Below are 23,261 nucleotides of genomic sequence, written 5' to 3'. Positions count from 1 at the left end.
AGATCAATGTGTTTAAAGCTACTTGGCAAAACGAATACACTTCTGCATCTTCGTAAGGACTAGGCAGAATCTGGCCTTAAATTAGTCACAACATAGCAATGGATGAGAAACAAAGTAAGGGGGAAGGAAGGACAAGGGTTACAACAGGGATGGATCATAAGATGTGCTTGATATTAAATAAACACACCCTTTGGATAAAGTTGTTAAACTGTAAGTGACCCAATAATTTACTTCTACATACATGGTATCTCCAATAGATAGCCAGCCCTAGGATCACACAAAGACCAAACCACCTGAGTCATTTAAAAACAGCACCCAAGACATATAGTAAGAAATACAGCAATTTCAATGTATTCCTGGTAGCTGATAATACTTTTCACATAAGTAACCTTGTAAATGCATACTCTACCATACCCATGGTAGAGTTACCATCTACATTTCAGTAAATGAAGGACAACTGTATGAAAAATATAGTCAAAGCTTATTTTTAAACAAACAATACCCCATAAACTCATACATAAACTTATACATTTTTTATCACACTATATACAATCCTTTGCATGATTACTGCTGAAATACAAGACAAAAATGCATCATATATTGAGTATCAGCTATGCCAGCCATTAGGTACAAAAATAAGGGATTTACCTCAAAATATGGGACACTCCTTTAAAATAAGGAGCAAGTGATCAGTCTACTCTAGAGATCCAGATTACATAATGAACAGGAATTTTATTTTCAACTTCTTCCTTAGAAATTTTTCTTGTCAGGTAAAAGCAAATGCAGGAAAACAACACGAAGTACTCAGTGTATTTAGAAAGTGATGAAGACCTCTGTGTAGACACCAATAGAAGAGGCAGCTTAAGTAAGAGATTAAGTAAAGAAGATAATTGTCAACGTAGATGGTTTATAATGAAAACTAAAAACTAATGCTAGCTCCAGGCATTGAAAATACATCCAGTTATAATGTGTGAGTCTTCCAGTGGAGCCTGTCAAAAAACCTCTACCACTTCTCCCACCTGTATCGTCTGTGTGACAGATTCAGTCACAGAGACCCCCTTGTGGCTGTCACCCGATGTGCTGAAATTACCTCTGAGCCCACTTTCCCTGTGAGCTTGGGACTTCCAGAACCCTGTCTTATTGCTCCAGACATGCTAGCCTGCTGCAGAGAAAACTGAAAACAGCTCAGCTGGTACCTGACTCCAGCACCCAAACACCCAGCTCCCAATGAGATCCAAACCCTAAATAAATTTGTTTTACCCTGTATAAAGCTTTTACAGGGTAAACCCATAAATTGTCTGCCCTCTATAACACTAATAGAGAGAAGTGCACAGCTGTTTGCTCCCCCAGGTATTAATCACTTACTCTGGGTTTATTAATAAACAAAAGTGATTTTATTAAGTATAAAAAGTAGGATTTAAGTGGTTTCATGTAATAACAGACAGAACAAAGTAAGTCATTAAGCAAAATAAAGCAAAAACACACAAGTCTAAGCCTAATTAAGAAACTGATTACAGATAATATCTCACACTCAGAGATGTTCCAATAAGCTTCTTTCACAGAGTAGACTCCTTCCTAGTCTGGGCTCAATCCTTTCCCCTAGTACAGTCCTTGTTAGTTCCAGCAGACATCTCAGGTGATAAGCAGGGGTTTTCTCATGACTGGCCTCCCCTTTGTCTTTCTCCACCCCCTTTTATAACTTTGGCACAAGGCGGGAATCTTTTGTCTCTCTGGGTCCCCACCCCTCTTTCTAAATGGAAAAGTATCAGATTTAAGACGGATTTCATTATCAGGTGACATGGTCACATGTCACTGTAAGACCCCTAGTCTCCATTCCTCCTGGGCTGATCCACAGGTACACAGGAAGTCTTTCAAGTAACTAAGGACATTTACAAGTACATGTGGCACTGGGCCCCAGGCTCATGGGGCAGGGAGGGATAATAGGAAATAGAGCTCCAGCTCTTTTCTTACCTATCAGCTGCTGGGCAGCTGCTGCTCTCAGGGCAGCCTTCTTGCTCAGCCTCTCTGGGCAGTCCTGGAGCTGGGAAGCCAAGAACCCAGTTAGTCTCAAGCCACACATCCTCCCCAGGCTGAGGGGAGCTGCCTGCTAGGGAGGTGAGGAACCCCTGGCTGCCAGAGCCCTCTCCCCCTTGACTCCTCCCATAGGACAGAGCTGACTTTCCAAAGAGGATGGATCTAGACTGTTTTCAGTAGTACCAGATGACAGAACAAGCAGTGGGGGAGGTTTAGGTTGGATAATAGGAAAAACTTTTTCACTAGGAGAGTGGTGAAGCACTGGAATGGGTTACCTAGGGAGGTGCTGGACTCTTCTTCCTTAGAGGTTTTTAAGGTCAGGCTTGACAGAGCCCTGGCTGGGATGATTTAGTTGGTGTTGGTCCTGCTATGAGCAGGGGCTTGGACTAGATGACCTCCTGAGGTCTCTTCCGACCCTGATATTCTAACTGATTGTTTCTGAAGCACCCTTAATGATCTCCACTTATTATGTTTACGTCAGTGATACAAGTTTATCAGGGATGGTCTAGACAGTATTTAGTCCTGCCATGAGGGCAGGGGACTGGACTCAATGACCTCTCGAGGTCCCTTCCAGTCCTAGAGTCTATGAATCTATGAATCTATAAGTTTATATCATATTCTCCTAACTCCATATATAGAAATAAAACATGCAAACGAATAGGATGAACACACGTAGCAGATTACAAGCTTTCTAATAACACCATATAAGGAGTATTTAGTATAAAGCATATTCCAGTTATGTCATATTCATAAGCATATTTCCATAAAGCATATGGAGTGCAACATCACACTCTGAATAGTTTATTTTCACCAAAGCAGTTGTAAGGAACATCCACTTTACAGTAACTATAATACGGACAGCACCAATAAAGGGTCAGCCATGAGCTTTAAACTGTTTTACAGACCAGCACGAGAGGAAATTAATGGAGCTACAGCTGCACTCCACTGCCCATTGTGTTTAATAGTCTCTTCCACTTCAAAAATTGAGCCTCCATATCTGCACTTAACATCTCCTGCCCTTTGTGACAGGAAGGAAATCCTTCACCCAGATTCACTCCCTTCAGTCCTGCATCTCCACCCTTCCCAGGTCAAGCCTTTTCTGTGTGTACACGCACTCGCAGTCACACACGTGAGAGATATAAGGCAATCTGTGGGGAAGGTAAGAGAGGGAAAGAGGCAGCCAAAGTCCCAGGGAGGAAAAATGGACAGAAGTGAAAAATAAGGGACTCCAGTCTAGAGGGGAAAGGATACTAAGGGAAGGAAGAAAGAAAAAAAACTGGCAAAAAGGAGACTGATAGAAACAAAATGGCTGAAGACTAAGAGAAGAATCAAGACACACAACCTAAAGGATAAGCAACAAACATTAACAATCCTGGTGCACAGAGTAATGGGGCTGTGCTTTCAGCCATAAGTATGTCCAGTGGAACCCATAATCCGAACATGAGTGGATAGGACACAACTGATATGTAGCTGCGACTGTGGGGGTATGGCCAGGAATACTGACCACAAGTCACTGTATCCCATATAAGTATTTGTGGGCTAGTTCATGAACCACTGTCCATATCTTCAACCTGCCCATAATGTCTCTTCCCACTCCCTTCATATAAGTACTGCTCCAAGGTCTGATACCTACACATCCAGCGGAAATGTGCTGTTTCTGCTGCATCCTCAGGGACAGGAGGAAGGATTTGGCCTATTGCATTTATGTGTATTTCCATCCATTATTAATCCAAATAGCATTTCCGGGTCTCCAAGCAAATACTAAAATTAGGTACTGTAACAAGCCTGCTGTGCTATGCTCCTTTGGTATGAAACTTGAGTCCTGCTCACATTAAAACTTTTGTAAGGCTAATTTCAATACTAATTTAGTTTAGCTTTTAAAAATGGTTATCGTAACTGCCTTTTTTTAAAAAAAAGAACACTGCACAGCACTCTGAGATGCTCTCACAAAGGATGTTGTATAAATATAAATTTGTAATAACATGCAAATTATTTTTTCCCAATATAACTTCACACTCAGAGTCAAATATTGCACATTTATAATTTACAGGTGCTGCAGCTGGTCTGCCTGGCTTTATAAGGCGGTTGCTCTTTAATGGTATACAGTCATTATGTAACTTCTCTTGATGGAATCTCAAAAATCTTTATGGTGACACTGGTCACCAAGAAGCTGGGGGAAAGGTATACGACGGGATACCTTGCATTCGCCTATCTTAAGATAAACAGGGTCTGTTATCTCCTCCACCCACACCCTTAATATTTATATAAGAAAAGTAACCACTTCATTATTTAAACCTTCTGTGCCCTTGGAAAATGGCAATATGGAAATATACATCCTTCAAGTTGAGGGCGGTATACCAGTCTCCAGGATCCAGAGAGGGGGTAATGGAGGCCAGGGGACACTATGCAGAATTTCAACTTCTTGAGATAATTGTTGGGACATTGCAGGTCCAATATGGGGCGCAGACCCGCCTTGGCCTTCAGAATGAGAAAATACCGAGTAAAACCTTTCCCTCTTCGGTGTAAGGGGACTTCTTCTATGGCCCCAACTTGCAGGCAAGCTTGCACCTCTTTGGGGAGAAACTGATTGTGAGAAGGGTCCATGAAGAGGGATGAGGAAGAGGAGTGGAAGGGGTAGAAATAAACTGTCGGGTATACCCCACTGCCACAGTGCTGAGGACCTACTGGTCCGATGTTATAGTGGCCCAAGTGGGGAGGAAAGGAAAACAGTGGTTTGAAAACAGAGGGGTGCAGGATCCTGCCTGCCGACTGGGAGGTTGCCCTTGGGCGCACTCTCAAAATGCCTGCTTGTTACCAGGTGGGTTGTGGGAGGACCCCGAGTGGGAAGAGGGGGCTGGTTGTTGGCCTTGACAGCACTTATAGCCCTTGCCCTTCCTGATATCCCCCTTAATGTATTTTTCTTCTTTCCACCCCACATCCCTTTTAATGTTCACATCCCTTTTAATTCATGTCTCATGACATTTTTACAAGTAACATCTTAAGCTGCAAGAATGTTCCTAGACAGTGAAGTTCTCTTGGACACTTGAGGAAATGCCTTTTTGTGTCGGAACCATCTATCTATCTCAGGTTCTGAACACCTTTTCCTCCTGTTTAAGAATGCTTGTCATCAAGTCAGGGAGCAGACAGAATAACAGCTGGGCCCAGATCTTCAAAGGTATTTAGGCACCCAACACCCAGGCATTTCAATGGAAATTAGGTGCCTAAATACCCTTGAGGATCTGGGCCCATGTAACTAAGTCACGGGCCCATGTCAGACCAGTCATGACATCAATGAGGAATAGATTTCCTGACTATTTCGTTTAACAATTTTAAATGATGAGCAAGTCTGTAATAAATAAAATCAAAATCTGTTCATGGATAATTCTCAAACAGGGGTCAAAGGGATGATCTATGTGCTGTAAGTAGCCAATGGTGACTAAATGGTGCGATGAAGAAGCTGACTGAAATCAGTATGGGCACAGAACTAAAGGACCTATGGGCCTGGTTGACTGGACAAATTAAAGATTCACTTTTGGGCAGCAGCTCTTGCGGTTTTGCAGGCTGAGCAACTTCTGTCCCTCCATATCTGGCTACGCGCCCTGGCGGTTTATTGTTTTCTATTCCGCATGTGACACCTCTGCTGTTATTGTTTCCAGATGTGACCTTCATGTTCTGGAAAAATGTCTGATGATGAACCTGGTATTACAAGATGAATCTAATACCGAACAATAAAACGGAAAAGATGTAGGGCTCTGTCTAGAATAATATATAAGGGAGTTCAATCTAATTATGCAACAAGAAAACTCAGCTAACCAAAAGGATGCAGATCTGGACACCAGGGCTGGGGAAAGAGACAGTTGCTCTATAGGACCTTGCCTCCTGACTATCCAGTGGAAGTTGCAGTATCACCCGTTCAGCATCCTTTAGCCCTTTCAAGATAGGGCAGAAGTAGAGTGTGGGCGGGGAACCAACAGAAGAACAGCTCATGAATAAGCTATGCTATATCAGGGGCTGTGGTGAAGTGGGAGGGAACACAGGATTTCCAGGGAGTTCTGTAAGAGTGGCAGGCTGACACTCCATGCGCTTCACTGAACCCACAAGCCACTGTCTCTGCAGAGGATAGTTAGGAAACTCCATGTAGATTACCAAGCAGTTTTCCTAACAAGTTTTCCCTCCCTGTAGGTGTCTCTGTGAAAGGGGACAATCAGGCCCTCTATTTTCTCTTCAGGACTTAAGAAACATCTCCTAAATCTATTAACTCAAAAGAGAATCTCAAATAATTTGAAGAGCGGTAGAATTTAGGGCACTTGTGAAATGTCCTGAAGGAAGAATGTCTGCAAAGTTATGAAAATGTCAAATGACTTCTCACCCCACAGTACTGCTCCTCATTGAAGATCTGTGGAGGGAGGGGGATTCCATTTTGTGGCTTCTTTTCACCTGGGACGTTCTCTCTCATCCATTTCCTGTTGTCCTCATCACCAGCTATGTCCATTTGCTTAAAGTCAATCTTGTTGGCCTCTAAGAAGCCCACTACTTCTTGCTGTTTCTTCTTAATCTAGTTAGAAGAGGGGAGGAAAAAAGAAGAATTGTTATTTTCATGTAAGCTAAAAACCAATACAGCTATATCAAACTGGATGCTTCATCCAATACAGAACAGCTACATTTAAATTAGTCTTTACTTATGAAATTTTATTCTGCCAAGAATCTTTTCTTTTGGACCTACCCCTTAACACCTAGGCCACAGGTACAAATAAAGATGCTTGATGAAAAATGTTTCCTTAATTCCTGTATTGGAAACTTTTCCCACTCAATCTGCACTTTGCAGTTTTACAGAACATCAAGAGGCATTGTATACACAATGTTAGGACATAACTTCTGTTTGTGTATCAGATAAAATTTAAACATGTTACTTGTACATTTTAATTCTAATGTTCTGAGCAATTGGAACCCAGAAACCAATCCTGCAGCATATGCCATTAGGTTGCAGCTATAATTCTGATGTTGATTATTTTCTGTTCGTTTGGTGAGAGACCTGCACTATTATGGGACTAATGGCATGAATTTGAGCTTAAGCACCATGCATTCTTCCTCACAGAGTTCTGCAAATCACATGCACCTAATCTGTGACCAGCAACATCAGTGTTCCAGACCTGAGTCTCTCTTACTGCCACTTATACTAAACCATATGGTAATTTAATAACATATCAAAATTGTTACTAGAATGATCCCACCAAGGTAATTTTTGCTTGTGACTCATCAGATGATTTGAAAGCTGATTTGCAGAAGTGAAACATTTGAATATTGAGATCCACAATGACACCTATGTCATTCAGATTTTAGCAATCAGACAGGAAATAAGATGGCAAATTAATCTACTAACTACTCTGTGTCTATAATCTAATCAGCCTGAAAAGCTAGAAAAGAAGATGGTCAGAACATTTTATTAAAGGACTCATTTTCATTAGTGTTATTGTTAAAACTAATAAAGAAAACCGCTCTGTGCTTACTTCTACAAAGACAGAAATAAAATGACAATATGTAGAATTTTGGGACAAAAACTGAGCTTTGCAAAAAGAGCTAAAACAGACAACTTGGGATGGAAACACTAATACCACATGTTTAAAACATGCAAGTAAATATGCAATTGATCAGTCTAGGGCCATGTGTACACTCCAAAATAATGTTGACGTAAGTTATATAGGCAAAGAGCCACCACTGTTACTACATTTCTTGCGAGCGTCCACACTATGCTCCTTGTGTCGGCAGTGTGCATCCTGACCAGGAGTGCTTGTATCAATGCAGAGTACAGTGCACCATAGGCAGGGGTGAAAGTAATTTACAGGACTTACTGGTACTGTCGGAGTCCTGAGGGGGCAATGGCCTCAACCGGAAGAGGTGGTGCCTCTCAAGATTTAAAGGCCCTGGGACACCGGCTGTAGCTGGGAGCCCCAGGGCCTTTAAATCAACACGGGGCTCCCAGGCAAATTAAAGGGCTCAGGGCTCCAGCTGCCGCGGAGCCCCGAGCCCTTTAAATCCCCCCCACAGCTCCGGCTGCTGGGCTGGGGCTGGGATTCAAAGATTCAAACCCTTTGAATCCTGGCCCCAACCCAGCTGCCGGAGCTGCGGGGAGGGGGTGGGATTTAAAGGGCTCTGGGCTCCCTGCAGCCACGGGGAGCTCCAAGCCCTTTAAATCCCAGCCCCAACCCGGGCGCCGAGCTGCAGGTGAGATTTAAAGGGCTCTGGGCTCCCTGCAGCCGCAAGGAGCCCAGAACGCTTTAAATCCATGCTGCGGAAGCCAGTGCAGTCCGGCACGGCATACTGGCTCTTGCCGGTAAGCCGTACCAGCTTACTTTCACCTCTGATCATAGGTAGCTATCCCACTATGCAACTCATCACAATCCAGCGCAGCATGTTTTGGGAAGTTTTCGCAATGCTTCCTGGGGCCAAAACGAGTCTTGCAAGAGTGATTGGGAGTATAGGTTCAACTTCCCATAATGCAGTATGCTCCATCCCATAATTTTGTCTGCATCTCATAATATTTCATGCCTCTTTTCAAAATCCCAACTCTCTCATCTCTCCTTGCTGTCCACCATCTCTGGCAGAAGCATAGATCCTGCACAGCTCTGCATTATTGTGATGAGCGTAGTGAGCACAGACCATCTGATCTTGCAGTATTTGCAGAGCTGCAAGAGAAGTCATGGATAATATGACAATTCCTTGGAGGTTAGATTGCTGTAGGACACAAAAAAGAACAATTAAATGTTGTTGAAGGCATTCACAGACCAAATGTAGACAGTGGAGTGCCGGTTCTGGGCCTGAGCACTGCCTCATGGAATCTCACTGTCATGCAGGTTTGGGATGATGAGCAGAGGCTGCAGAACTTTTGGATGCACACGGCCATATTCCTGGATTGGTGTGCCAAACTCACCAAACAACTTATGCCTTCCAACACCAGGGGGGCACGATCTAAAGGAGAAGACACATGACCTCCCCACTCCACCAGAGTTACCGGTGGAGGAGGGAGGGCTCTGTCCTTCTTCCCCCCAGCCCCCCTCATGGCATGTTCAGCCCCTGTCCCTGGCTGTCTGGCTGAAGCTGGCAGCTCCAGGTCACTGTTCTGTGCAGCACAGCAGCTGTCTGAGAGAGCACCTGGCTGGAGAGGCGGTAACAGGCCACTCCCCCACCCCTGGGGGCCCGACTGCTGAGGAGAGAGGCTGAGGGAGCTGGAATTGTGCCAGGTGGAAGAGGGGACTCCAGCTCACTCAGTCCCTGTCCCCTGCAGCCAGGCCCGGGCAGAGGGGAACGGCCACCACCTCCCCAGCTAGGCTCTTGCAGGCAGCCTCCGTGCTGCACAGAACAGGAACCCAGAGTGGCTGGTGTGAAAACTGATTGGTCCCACCCCCTCTGCTCCCCACTTGAGCTTCGCTCCCAGTACAGAGGCCTAGTGTGCTGAAGAGCAGGCACAGTAGAAGGACAGAGTCCCTCTCTCTCCCTCCTGGCAGGCCAAGCAGAAACGGGGGGGGGGGGGGAATTTGACTCCCCATACCCGCCCCATGATTCGCCTATGCCTGAGCCCTCCAGCACAGGGACACCAAAATGAGAACTACATTTATAGTTGAGAAGTGGATGGCGATTGCACTATGGAAACTTGCAATGCCAGATTACTGCTGGTCAGTCGGAAATCAGTTGGAGCTGAGAAATCCACTGCAGGGGCTATTGTGATGTAAGTGTACAGGGCCATTAATCACCTGCTGCTATACAGGACTGTGACTCTGGGCAGTGTGCCAGACACAGTGAAGGGTTTTGCAGCAATGGGGTTCCTAAACTGCAGTGGGGCAATAAATGGCACGCTTATCTCTATTTTAGCACCAGATCATCTTGCCACAGAGTACAACAGAAAGAGTTACTTTTCTATGGTAATGCAAGCGCTGGTGGATCACCAGGGATGTTTTACCGACATTAGTGTGGAGTGGTCAGGGAAGGTGCATGACATATGCATCTTTAAGAACACAGGACTGTTCAGAAAGCTGCAAGCAGGGACTTCTTTCTTTCCCGGCCAGCAGATTACCATTGGGAATGTTGGAATATCAATGGTGATCCCAAGAGACCCAGCCTAGCCCTTACTCCCCTGGCTCATGAAGCCACACACCAGTCATCTCAACAGCAACAAGGAGTGTTTCAATTACAAGCTCTGCAAGTGCAGAGTGACAGTTGAATTCGCCTTTGGCCATTTGAACAGTCGCTGGCGTTGTCTACTTATGAGATTGGCCCTCAGTAGAAAAAAGTATCCCAATGGTTATAGCTTCCTGCTGTGACCTGCATAATATCTGTGAAGCAACGGGGGGGAAAGTTTCTGCCAGGGTGGCAGAACGGCTGTCTGGTGAATATGAACAGCCAGATACAAGGGCTATAAGAAGAGTTCAACACAGAGCTGTATGGTTCAGGGAGGCCTTGAACAACCATTTTAACAGTGATCCACAGTAGTGTGTCTTGCTGTAGTGTGCTCTACCTGGCCTTGCTCTTTTGCAGCCTGATATGAACCTTGCAGTGAGTGCTGTGTGTGTAGGAATATAGCATTGCCAATGGACCTATTAATATTGTCTGTGAATAATGTTATGGTATCTGTGACAAAATGAAGTAGCAGGAATAGTTGTGTATGTAGCAGCATATGTTGCAAACTAATAAAAATTAATTATGTTCTGAAAAAAATAGAATTTTATTCTGTAATCAGTAAAATAAAAAAACACATTTAGAACTTAATAAATTAAGTGAACAGAACTTATGAAGGGGAAGAACAGTCATTTCCATTTCAGGTACACACACACCAGCTGTGTCTTTCACAGGTCAGTGTGTGTGGAACTGTGATTGTCTTTAATGTCCCCCAGGTTGAAGTGGTAGAGCTAGTGCATGGCACTGACACCACATGGAATGTTGGGGTGGGGGATGTCAGGAGGTCCTGATATTGAGTTGTCTATGGGCTGGAGAGAGAGGTGAGCATGAGATTCTTGGACCTTCACATCTACCAGAGTCTACAGCATCTCTTTTTGCTGCCTCAGAAGTCCCATTATATCTGATGCACCTCCCTCTCCTTATCCTTCTTGAGCTCCCAGAGTTTTCTCCTTTCTACTCTTTCCTTCTCCACTGTCTGCAAGGGTCATCATCAAGGCCCTGGCTCATTGTCTAACATAGCATAGGCTTGTGGGGAGGGATAGCTCAGTGGTTTGAGTATTAGCCTGCTAAATTCAGGGTTGTGAGTTCAATCCTTGAGGGGGGCCACTTAGGGATATGGGGCAAAAACCAGTACTTGGTCCTGCTAGTGAAGGCAGGGGGCTGGACTTGATGACCTTTCAAGGTCCCTTCTAGTTCTAGGAGATTGGCATATCTCCAATTATATACTTTTTTTATTTTATTATTTTATCTCCTGGACCATATCATTCCAAGTCCTCTTCTTTCTCCTCCTTATCTGGCTCAGGTATTCCACAAGTGTGGAGGGAGAGACCCTCAATACCAGCAGCTGAAGATACAACACACAGACGTACCATTATCAATGTATTCACAACAGAAACTGAAACTTAGGCTACTGAACTCACTCCCCTTGATCCACACAAGTTGTAAGCACTACATTCTCACTTCTCCTTGGGATTGATACAGAACAGCCCCAGTCACACAATGAGCCACGGTGAGCCTGGGGAGCAGGAGGTCGGGTGGAGAGGTTGGTGAAATGAGGGATAGTTGGGGATAGCTCACAGGCATGAGTCTATGCATATAGGGCAATGGAACTGAACACTCACACCGTTTTCCACAGGCAATGGTAATTTTAGCTGATATCTCACTCCTGAGGGTAAGAGAGACAGAGAGAGCACAGCTGGTGTTGGCATCCCAGTGCCACCCAGGCCCATCCGCTGCTAGCCTGTGTACTGCAATGGTGTCGGATGAAGTAATGGCTGAGTGGCATGGGAAAGTATACTACCACAGCAGCAGAAATAAGGCAGCCCTCCCAAGAAACCTTTAGCAGAGGATTGCAAAATACCTCCATGAGAGTTACATCAAGAGCTCTACAGAGGATTCATGGGACACACAAAGAAACTGCTCCATGTGGCCCCTCTGCCTAACTAGAGGGGAATGAAAAGCAGATAGCAACTTACCTCTCCTGGCTGTTTCACTACCTCTCCTAGCACGAGTACAAAAGAGCAAATCAACAGATATGTCCTGTTACTTTGGGGGTTCCATCCCTGCAATTTCAAAGCAAACAGTCGCTTACCAGAGGTTCCCTCCCTTGCATCAGGCTTGTCCAGGCTCGACTGTCAGGACTGGTTGGATTGAAGTGGAGTCAAAAACATGTTCTGGCTTGCTGCATAGCTGGATCCCCTAGTCGCCTGTCCCCCATACTCCTCCTTCTCTCCCTCCTCCTCCTCACTGTTCACGGTGGGGGCTGTGACTCAGGCTCCTCTGAAGTATCCACAGGGCTCTTAGGGGTGGGAGTGGGGTCTCTGCCGAGGATGGCATCCAGCTTTTTGTAAAAGTGACAGGTCTGCGGCTCCTCACCAGATCGATTGTTGGCCTGCCTGGCCTTCTGGTAGGCCTGCCACAGCTCCTTGGCTTTCACACACCACTGCTGTTTGTCCCTGTTGAAGCCCTTTTCCTGCATCCTCTGCCCAATCTGCTCATACATGTTGACATTTCTACAGCTGGGTTAGAGCTCTGCTTGCACAGCCTCTTCTCCCCACAGAACCAGAAGATTTAACACCCCTTGGGTACTCCAGGCAGGAATGCATCTGCAGCATGGAGCCAGTGTGGTCAGCTGGGCAGTTGCACACAACAATGGAGAGTTGTTAGGTGTGTTTGCTAAGCAGGACAACCAGGAAAAGGAATTTCAAAAATTTGCAGAGCTTTAAAGGGGAGCAGTGGCTGCCTCTCCACCTGGCCCTTGGGCAGCAGAGTTCATAACAGTAACCAGACCGGTCAGGGTGGGGCATTGTGGGACAACTCCCGGAGGCCAGTAACAACCAACATAAGTAACACAATGTCTACACTGACACGGCATTGACCTAACTGCATTGACCTTGCCTCTATGCTGCTCAGGAAGGTGGTGTTAAGTCGGCGTAGTGGGACAGTTATGTCGAGGGGAGCAAGATTTAAATGTAGACACATCCACAGTTAGATCAATGAAAGCTGCCTTTCGTCAACCTAACCATGTAGTGTAGACCAGGTCTAAGAGGTTGTTTGGTTTTGTTTTTAAAAGGGAAACATTTTTTAAAAGGCCATTTAACTGCACAGTTCTTTTAAGGAAACTCTCCGATGACAGGACGGGTTGCCTTGGGCACTCACAAAGGCATCTCATCAGAAGAAATTAATAAGAGAACATCTGTATAAATCATACACAAAATAGACATTCAAACAATACTAATGCTTATACCTAATGCTACAAAAGCCACGTAAACACAGTGTTGACAGCTCTAATTCCAGCATTAGCCCATCTCATTGTGCACAGGAATTTAAGCACATATGGTACACAGGGCACAACATCACCTAGTGCTCCAAGAGCTGAGGGAGGAAGAATGACAGTTGAACTGCAACCCAGAATTCCCTAGTTTATGGCTTTAAGTATTAGACATGGATAAGCAACATTTGTCTAATTTCAGAGTCACATAGGTAGAGTGGGATAGAACATTCAGCTCAAACAATATTAGGACAGAGTATAAAACAAATACAGAGACATTTAAAAAAGGAAATCAGAGAGGGGGGAAAGACCTCAACGTTTATTACTTTTTAATCTCTGGTGATTCTTAAGCCAGTGTTGTGCTTAGTTGGGGGTGGGGGGTCTGACTCATGATTTTTGAATGCCTGGGGCTGTCAATACTGTATTATGCGTTATTTATGTACAGATAGTTGTAAAAGGGGTGACTCACACTAATGTTATCTCAGGTCAGAGGCAACTTCAGATTTTAAAAAGTATCAGTAAAAGTCTATTGTAAATGTGTTCAGAACAGTTTTGAATAAAAACCTTGGCCTGTGTTTTAGTATCAATACATGGGACTGAAAGCATATAAAGTATCATAACATCTTATACTGTACTGGTGAACAAAATATGGAAATCAGGAAATAGGAGTTCTGTTCTCATCTCTACCCCAGACCTACTATCTATTGTTTGCATTGCAGTAACATTAGACACCCTAATCAGGCATTACCCATTGTCCTAGGCATTGGGTACCTAGATAAAGTAACAATCCCTGCCCATGTAACCTTTAGCAGCTCTGTGCCTCAGCTATAAAATCACTAAGGCCCTACTTGAATCCCAGGATGATCTTCAAATAATTGTGGTTGAACTGAGGACAAGACATGGAAGAATCACAGAAAAGTAATAATGGACTCTCATTAATAGCAGCAATTTGGAAAAGCCAGAGTTGACCTATTTGTTTAAAAAAAAATTCTGGAATGATATAAACTTTAAGTATTATATTATGCCTGCTAATTTTTTTGATAACCAGACATTTTGCTGCAACTATATTACATTCATTTTTTTTAAGTGACTGGTACAATGTAAAATTCAAAAGACTAAATGTCTTAACATAACCGCTGTAGAAACTGAGTCCAGCCACTTTAGCCTTTTACGTTTTACAGGCATTGAATGTTAGTGCAGTATAAATTGGATACTCAAAATGTATGCAAAATTGTGACTGTACAAAGTAGGCTAATTAAAATCAAAATTGCAGAGGAAGACGAATATTGCAGGATCACCAATTTCTGCAATATCACTGTCAAGGTTCCTTCCCCACTCTGAACTTTAGGGTACAGATGTGGGGACCTGCAAGGACACTTCTAAGCTTAATTACAAGCTTAGATCTGGTATCACTGCCACCATCCCCAAGTACTACTTTTTCCTCTGAGTAGTCTTGAGGGACTTCACCAGTTCCCTGGTGAACTCAGATCCAAACCCCTTGGATCTTAAAACAAGGAGAAATTAACCATCCCCCCTCCTTTCTCCCACCAACTCCTGGTGGATCCAGATCCAATCCTGTTGGATCTAAAACAGGAAAAATCAATCAGGTATTAAGAAAAAGGTTTTAATTAAAGAAAGTAAAAGGTAAAAAATCTCTGGAGAGGATTATTATGCGACACCAGCTACTCTCACAGACAACAGATTCAAAACACAGAGGATGTTCCCCTGGGCACAAATTTAGTTACACAAAAAAAATACCCAAATACCCAATTTGATAATTCCCTTAATGATACCAAGACAAGTCACAAAGAAAATAAACATAAACCTATTTATCCCTTTCTAAAACTTACTACTCTGATAAGAGACTGGTTCCTTGATCTTTTTCACTCTGGTTGAAACTGAAAATCTAAACAAAGGAAAACTTCCCTCCTTCCTTTTGAAACATCTTGTTCCCCCACCCATTCCTCTGGTCAGGTGTCAGCTAGGCGAGGTGAACTTCTTAACCCTTTACAGGTAAAAGAGGCATTAACCCTTAACTATCTGTTTATGACAATCACAAATGAAGGAGGGCTTTAGTGATAACATTTATCTCTGTGGAGAGGCTTCTTAAGCAGTGACTGTGAAATTATTTGAGTCCTGAGATGATATTTTGCAACTCTACTGCATTCATCTGAGGAAGTGGGTATTCACCCACGAAAGCTCATGATCCAAAACGTCTGTTAGTCTATAAGGTGCCACAGGATTCTCTGCTGCTTCTACTGCATCTATTATTTTGAGTGCCAGTAGTAAATGTCAAAATACAGTAATAAATAATAATAATAAATGCTGCTCACACATAGCATGGCCTTTTTGCTGTCATCTGTACAGATTAAGGTAAACAATCCCCCTCCATCATCAGTGCAAGCCTGACTACACCCCTTTCCCACTTTTGCATCTCAGTAGGGACAGAGAATGGATAATCATTGATAGAACAACAGCTCCTTTCCTCCAGTCGCTTGGAGGGGATTGGATTGTGAGTTGTTCAATGGTTGGGTCCCTGCTGTCCTCTCCATTCAGGAGGTGCCTGAGGGGGAAGGAGTGTGAGATGGGGGCTTGGTGAGTTAGAAAGTGGGAGATGGGGATGTGGGGTGGAAAGAAGAAAAATACATTATGGGGGATATGATGAAATCATCATGCTCATGCTCTGTTCAGACACTGCTCTTCCATGCACTCAAAGGGTGAAATTTATGTCGTTGTGGAAGGCCCATACACACTGAAATCTCCCTCACCCTTGTGTGAGTGAGTGGATGGTACAGATAAATCAGCCATATAGGGTGCATTCTCTTTGTGCCAGAGGTGGGCTCCATGAAAGCTCTGTATAGATCAATCTGAAGGGGAACCTGAGGTGGGCCCCACAGGATCAGATCTCACACATAGCTCCCAACAGTCGTAGGTTTCATAGGACTGTCCCACTTTGACCCCCCCAGACCACCTGCCCCAGTTGAAGTGACTGGCTCCCTATTCTGTGCACTGTGACCTACCCCTGGTGCAAGGGGTCGCAGCATGATTGTTTTAGTCCAGCTCCTCTCACACGTGGGCAGCTGGCCCACATTTGAGTGAGTGGTGCTTCTGCATCCCAGCCACAGTGGTAGTTTCATCTGTTGTGGAGTAGAATATTTTCATTTATATCCCTGACACCCAAAGTTTACCCACTGACCAACTGTCCATAGGTGTCCAGCAGCAGCAGAGGGTATCTGGTCAGCAAGTTTATAGCAGCATTAAAGCTGGCAAATAAAGTTGATACAGTTCTCTGATCTGACGCTATAAAAAACAATGTTCTTGATGAGCTGACAGAGAATTATTTATGTTTATTACATTGCTGCTTCTGTTGTGGCTCAGCATAGTAAGAGGTGCTATTCTGTTTGCAATATGAGTTCAAGCCTACACATGGCCAAATTCACCCACCCCCATCCCTCCCAGATACTAGTGCTCTGGCATGTATTTCAAAGTAAAAGAATACAGTTATTCTGTATTCAGTCACAATCCTGCTGAACAGATGAGTTTTTGTAAAACTGAAGTCTAAGGGCTCAATACTTCAAATACACAGGCCTTCACTTGCCCTCAGCTGGCTAGGCGCCTGCTATATGACCTCTCTTTCCTCTCCCCTTCTTCACAACCACACACTGGACAGCTACATACACTATCCAATCCAAACATTAACACACACAACTTTTATCAAGGTCAGCAAGAATTAAAAACCTGAATATGTTGTTTACATTTTACATTTTATGAAATACATTTTATGAAAGCAGGCTCCCCCATCCCGCCAGGAGCTGGGCGGCCTTGTCAATTTCACAACTGAGCAATAAAATTGACAAGACAGCCAATGGTCCCAACCCAGCCCGGTGGGGGAGCCCCCCAGACTTCTTCCCCTGACTCCCAGCTGGGAGCAAAGTCCAGTCCCCAGATCTCCAGGGCAGTAGGGGCAGGGGAGTAGGGGCAGGGGAGAAGGGAAAGTTGGCTCTTTCTTGTCAATTAGAGGGTTCCTGCTGTGAAATTGACAAGATAGCCAACAACCAATGTAAGTAACACAGTGTCTACAGACACAGTGTCACACCCACATAAGCCTTACAATGCTACACAAACAGGTGGCTGTGATGTTATCTAATTAAAATATAATCATGCAAATCATTATTGTGACCACTGGTATTGCAACGAATATAGAGAGTGCCATACATGGCCGGAAAGAGTTAAGTATCTTGCAGGCTAACTAACCCAGAGTGGGCCAGTAGAGAGACTTTTTAGAAATGGCAATTAAGGCCATTCAAGACTAGATAAGCTAGAACTTTGAAATGCAAACCTGTATTGTTAAAGAATTAGCAGTGATGTGAGTATCTTAGATGCTAGCCATGTAAACAGATAGTTATAGTGACAGACAGGAACTATTAATTCAGAGATCAAAAGGAAATATTAACATTTAGATGAATCTTGGGTGAAATAATGTCAATGTCTTTTTGAAGTTTGTAATAGACTGCTGAATGGATTTGTGTAACTAATTACTGGTAGTGCTTACGAAACAGGTTACATCAAAAACCTATTGTTTACCCAGGACTGTGTGGTCAAGCAAAACTGTATAAAAGACCATTGGGTCCTGATCCTGACATCTCAGATCTGCTTAAGCTTCATCAGAGGAGGTTTGAGTTGCAAGACTGAGGTCCCAGTTCAGCTGCAAACACCCTGAATATTGGACTATAATCTACGGACAAAACTCTTTGCAGCTACAAAGCTCACCATCTCTTCTATGTATCTGAACCTCAAGAATTGAACTTATGTCTGTGTGTATATTGATCTTTTAACCATACTCTCTTTTCTTTTTTATAAATTTTGGTTTAGTTAATACGAATTGTAAGCATGTATTTGAGTAAGATCTGGAATATTCATTAACTTGGGAGGTAGTGTGTCCAATCCTTTGAAATTGGTAGAACCTTTTCTTTTCTATGATGAAATAAGATTTTCAGACATCTTCATCATATTTGACTTGGGTACCTGGATGGAGGCCTGAGGCCGGGTTAATTTAAGGGAACTGTGTTGCTGGTTTCTGGGCAACCAGTGAGGTATTATAGAAGCTGTTTGGTGCTTGATGGGTAAATCTAAGTATTGAAATATCCACCAGCTTTGGGGATTGTCAGCCCCATTCTTTGCAATTCACCCTAATTGAGTGACCTCAGATGGCCCCCACTGGGATTCTGGTCACAGGGGCAAACCCCTTTTTGTGTGGGATGAGGGAGATCAGCAGAGAGGAATCCCACCCCCGGCTACTCTTATTATGAAGGGAAATGATTGGACTTACTGAGAATATGCAAGATATGGGCCCAATCCTGCAAACACTCTGCATGGTGGCAGACACAAGGAGCACTTCCAGGTGCATTGATTCATCTCCTTTTATAATTACAAATTGATTCTTAGAAGGCAGGTGAGCACATAAAAAGGTCAGATATAACAAGGGTTTATAAAGTGACATAAAAAGATTTCTGAGGTGTCATAACCATGAACAGCAGTAAGGAATATTGGAGGAGATATGGTATTCTCTCTCCTTAAGAATGAAACCTCCTCTTCTGGTTTATTATACAGCAGTGTACTTCTTAAGCAAATATATCAGCTTACAGGATTTCTAAACACTTTAAGAGATAGTTAGGAAATGACTTCAATTGTTATGACTTTTTCAAGCCAACCATCTGGTAAATCTGTATGCTAAAATTAAGTCTTGATCTTTAACTTTTCTTAATGAATAGCTCTGCATAAACTAAATGATCCTATTAGGAAATCTATAATAAAAGAGAAGTTATTTAAAATACGTAAAGATTTAGTAAGGGAAAAATCTATCCAATCGATTTCACTCCAGATCTTAGCTAATTTTCACCAGCTGAGGATCTGGTCTTTGGCATCACTTTGGGAAAATATTTTACTAAATCAATAACATATTGCAAATACAGATCCATATGAGTGTAATTTTTAAAACAACTGAGATAGACAGAAAAGGCAGATGAGACGGTAAAATCTTTTATTGGATCAGCTTCTGTTGGTGTGAGAGAAACTTTTGAGCTACACAGAGCTCTTTCTCAGGTCTGGGAAAGATAAATATCACAGCTAAATACAAGAGTGAACATAAGTATTTAGCATAAGCAGTTAGCACCCATTAACACCACTTCACCTTGAATTGTCCTTTAGAATATGTGCAACTACTTACACTAACCTATCTGTTCAGCCTTGTATTAAGCTGTGATATCTTTCCCAGACCTGAGGAAGAGCTCGACTCTGTCCAGCTGGAAAGCTTGTCTCTCTCACCAACAGAAGTCCAATAAAAGATATTACCTCACCCAACTTGCCTCTCTAATATACCGGGACCAACACAGCTACAACAACATACAATGCATACAACAATTGAGTTATGCAGACTTACACCAGTTGCATTTGGGCCAATCATGTTTTTATTCTGTTTCAAAACAATAAATGTTTGAAGTAACAGTAAATAGCCAAACTGGAGGCTGCATCAGTAATACCAGTAATACCAGTACAATTTAAATTCTGAACTGATAAAATTCACAGAAGGACAAGAATGGTATAAAATACAGCTTAAGTGGGACTTAAATAACGTGTGTGCCTTGTGCTATCCCTCTGTACAAGAGGAGTTTCATGCTATATATATTTTAAGTTTATTAAAAGGGCACTTTCCACCCCTATTGCTCTATAGTAATACTACAATAAGAACACTATATGACTTCTTAGAAAATCCCTCAAGCAAAACATTTTGTTCAGGAGTAGTTAAAGTTGCACGTTCACATCAATAGTCTGAGTGTATGTTACCTTTTGAGAACGGTGGTGTTAAAAAAACGTGCACACAACATACCTGGCTACGATTAAAAATCCAGGAAATGCAGAATTAAAGTTGTACTTGTAGAACAATGTGTAAAAATGGTTCAACTAACAAACAAACAAACAAAAAAGTCAACCAAACTGTTGTCATTTCACTAGCATAATATTCATATACTGCTAACAACGACTGAAGATTGGGATCAATAAATGCAACATTTATAATGTCCATCTGGCATTGATCACCTTTCTTAGCAATGCTGAAACTGGTGCATTTGGATGATAAGCATATGTAATCCACTGCTCAGGGCACGTTATGTATCCCTTTCATTTCAGTGCCTTATCCACAGAAGAAAGGAGTCTGCTACAGCTACCAGCTAGGTGAATATAGCTTTGATTCAGAAAAGCACTGAAACGTGCAGTTTTAAGCATGAATAGTCTCATTGATGGCAATGATTTAAGCATGTGCCTAAGTGTTTTTGGGAATTGGGGCCTTAGTCCAGAGGCTCATGCTTAAAAGTCTGTAGAGTCACTTCAATCATGCTTGCAGCCTTTCATTAAGGACAGCTGATTGGGAACAAAGATAGCCAGGTATGATTCTCCTTCAATGATCAAATGTAAGAAAAGAGTAAATCTGTGCAAGGTAGATGGTAATTTATGTAGCCATTTAAATAATCTGTGCTTGACTACAGATTAGCAACCCAACAGTATGTTCCTTATTGCTGTTCTCATCCCTTACATCGTATTTTTTTCATATAAAAATAAAAAGTTGCTAAAATGGGTCTAAAAAGTCTACAATAAAAGTGTTTCAAGCTGAAAAGCTCTGTATTAAGCAAGGTTAGTAAAAACTTTGTAATTTCTTTGTTATGATGCACTTTAAGTATTAGTGGGGCTCTACTTAGTTGCAGAGACAGTGACTCTTCCAGAGAACGGTGGCTTTTTCAGTACTTTTCAACTCTTCTTCTCTGGAAGTTTCTTAAGGAATGGTGTCGGTGTAACTGTAGAGATGCAGTTACAGTTATGTGCATGCACTAGCCAGTTTGTTTACTGTGTCACCGTGACTGAGCGATTGCTAAAGCAAGGCTGTAATCTGAGCTCCTCTGGGAACTGGATATAAAAGGAAATAGTCCTTTCCCAGTTCCCACCTCCCCTGGATTTCCAGCTCTCTCTTCTCTTCACATGCCCTTCACTTCAGCCAGCATGTTGTGCTGACAACTACAGCAGCAACGTTCAAAATTGAAACCCCCAGTATAGTCTTTCAAGAGACAAAAAAATGAACGGGTGTGGGGGGAGAGGATAACTGGGAACAAGTTTACTCTGCATAATTTTGCTCTTCTCACTTTGGTTCTGGCTTTTTCCTGGAAACAATTTCCACTATGCAACAGCATTAAACCCTAGCAGAGTCACAAAGTATTTATCAAAAGTAAATATATATAATTTCTACTGCAAACAGCCTAGCTCAATATTTTTAGGGCAATGGGCAACAGAAAAGCCTATTTTGTATACACCTATTGTATATATTATTTGCAAAGAGATTTCAGTCTGTTAATTGAAATTATATTTAGATATCAATATATGAATTGCAATTAGAATTTAAATACACACAACCCATATTTATTAACTATAGTTCTCCATGTGTGGAGGAACTTTCAAGAATTAGCTATTAGACAAAAGACTAGAGACATCTCACTGTTTCCCTCACATTCAGACCCAGGCTCACCTGGTAACTAGTACATACACATTCCATACTTAGACACCAGTTAATTCACAAAAAAACTGATCCTGGTGAAGAGAGGGTATGGGTGAAACATACATTACATGAGTAACCTACCGCTGTAGACCCAGAGGATGTGGCTACAAAGACTTTGATCACCATTTTGACCGTTATAGAAGAGAACCACCAGAACAATCCTGTTATCTACAAGTCACCAGAGCCCTGAGAGTGAGCCTGACATGCAGTAGCTCCCAGGGCAGCCAGAATCCCTTCCCAAATGAATCTCCCCTCCACATAAATCTAACTAGTTTTAGCCTCTCCCACCCACTGGTATTCTGGGCTTCCCCAACTTCATTGGCTCTTTTAGGTATTTTGGGAGCCTAGAAGCTGGGAGAGGATTGGTTGGCAAAAGTATCTAGAGCAGAGGGACTTGCACCTGCCCCTAGCCTTTTCACTTTAGAATTGACCGGGTGACAGTCCATAAAAGGCAAGGGAGAGCAGTGCACCAATCACATAGGGCAAGGAAAATGCTGGTGGGGAGGGGAAAGAGTGTTGGAAGAGTTTGCAAAACTGCAGGACAAAGTTTAAAGGGATGTCAGTATTTTCATAATAATCCCCTGTATTTAAGAGCTCACACCCACTCTCTGACTAAAATAAGGAGCCTCAGGTTGAAGCTTATATGCAGCGTAACAGCCACAATCTCTACCTTTAAAATCAAAACAATCTGGAAACAACAATTCTGAGATCAGCCTGAACTAAAGCCACAGTTCCAAACATTCTGAAGCTTTGGGAAATTCAGATCAGGATCCAAACTTTATGGCTCTGTTTTCTCTTTGCAATATATATTAGGCCATTGTGGATTAATTTTGGGGTACAGGGAGATACAGGGAGGCATGTGGATGACCCCATGCCTGAGACCCTAAAAAACAAGTTTTTTGTACTCTGTGTGGCCAGTGAAGATCCCATGGCACTTTTTGCAAGAGTGGAACCAGGTTTCCTTGTGAAAATATTTTCTTCTCTCAATAGTACAGGGCACTGGTTTTCCATCTGACTGCTGCTTTCCTTCCCATGGACAGCTGTCTGTCGGTGGCTGCTGTATACACATATTGTTTAGCTTTGGGGGATCTTTCAGAATGAATGCTATTTTAGGAATGTGCAATACTATCACATAATTTTTTAATTGGAAGGGCCAAATTCACCACTCATGTAAGTAGTCTCAACTCC

At 42.9% G+C, this 23,261-nt stretch overlaps 1 protein-coding gene across 1 annotated transcript in view; it reads right to left on the bottom strand.

Moving 5' to 3' along the window:
• The window catches only part of SH3BGR (SH3 domain binding glutamate rich protein), a 34,702-nt gene extending 12,338 nt beyond the window's left edge, over positions 1–22,364 (bottom strand). The window contains exons 1-2 of the mRNA XM_075073857.1: positions 22,155–22,364; positions 6,404–6,589 (exon numbers count right to left, since the gene is read on the bottom strand). Of these exons, the coding sequence (XP_074929958.1) occupies positions 6,404–6,589; positions 22,155–22,199 (231 nt within the window). The 5' untranslated portion in view covers positions 22,200–22,364. The remainder of the gene's footprint in view (positions 1–6,403; positions 6,590–22,154) is intronic.
• Positions 22,365–23,261: the final 897 nt, after the last annotated feature.

The sequence above is a fragment of the Chelonoidis abingdonii genome, chromosome 1 (genome assembly GCF_003597395.2).
Source record: "Chelonoidis abingdonii isolate Lonesome George chromosome 1, CheloAbing_2.0, whole genome shotgun sequence".
Classification (NCBI taxonomy): Eukaryota; Metazoa; Chordata; order Testudines; family Testudinidae; genus Chelonoidis; species Chelonoidis abingdonii.
Note: the sequence above shows the minus strand (reverse complement) of the source record. Positions and strands in the feature narration are given on the sequence as shown.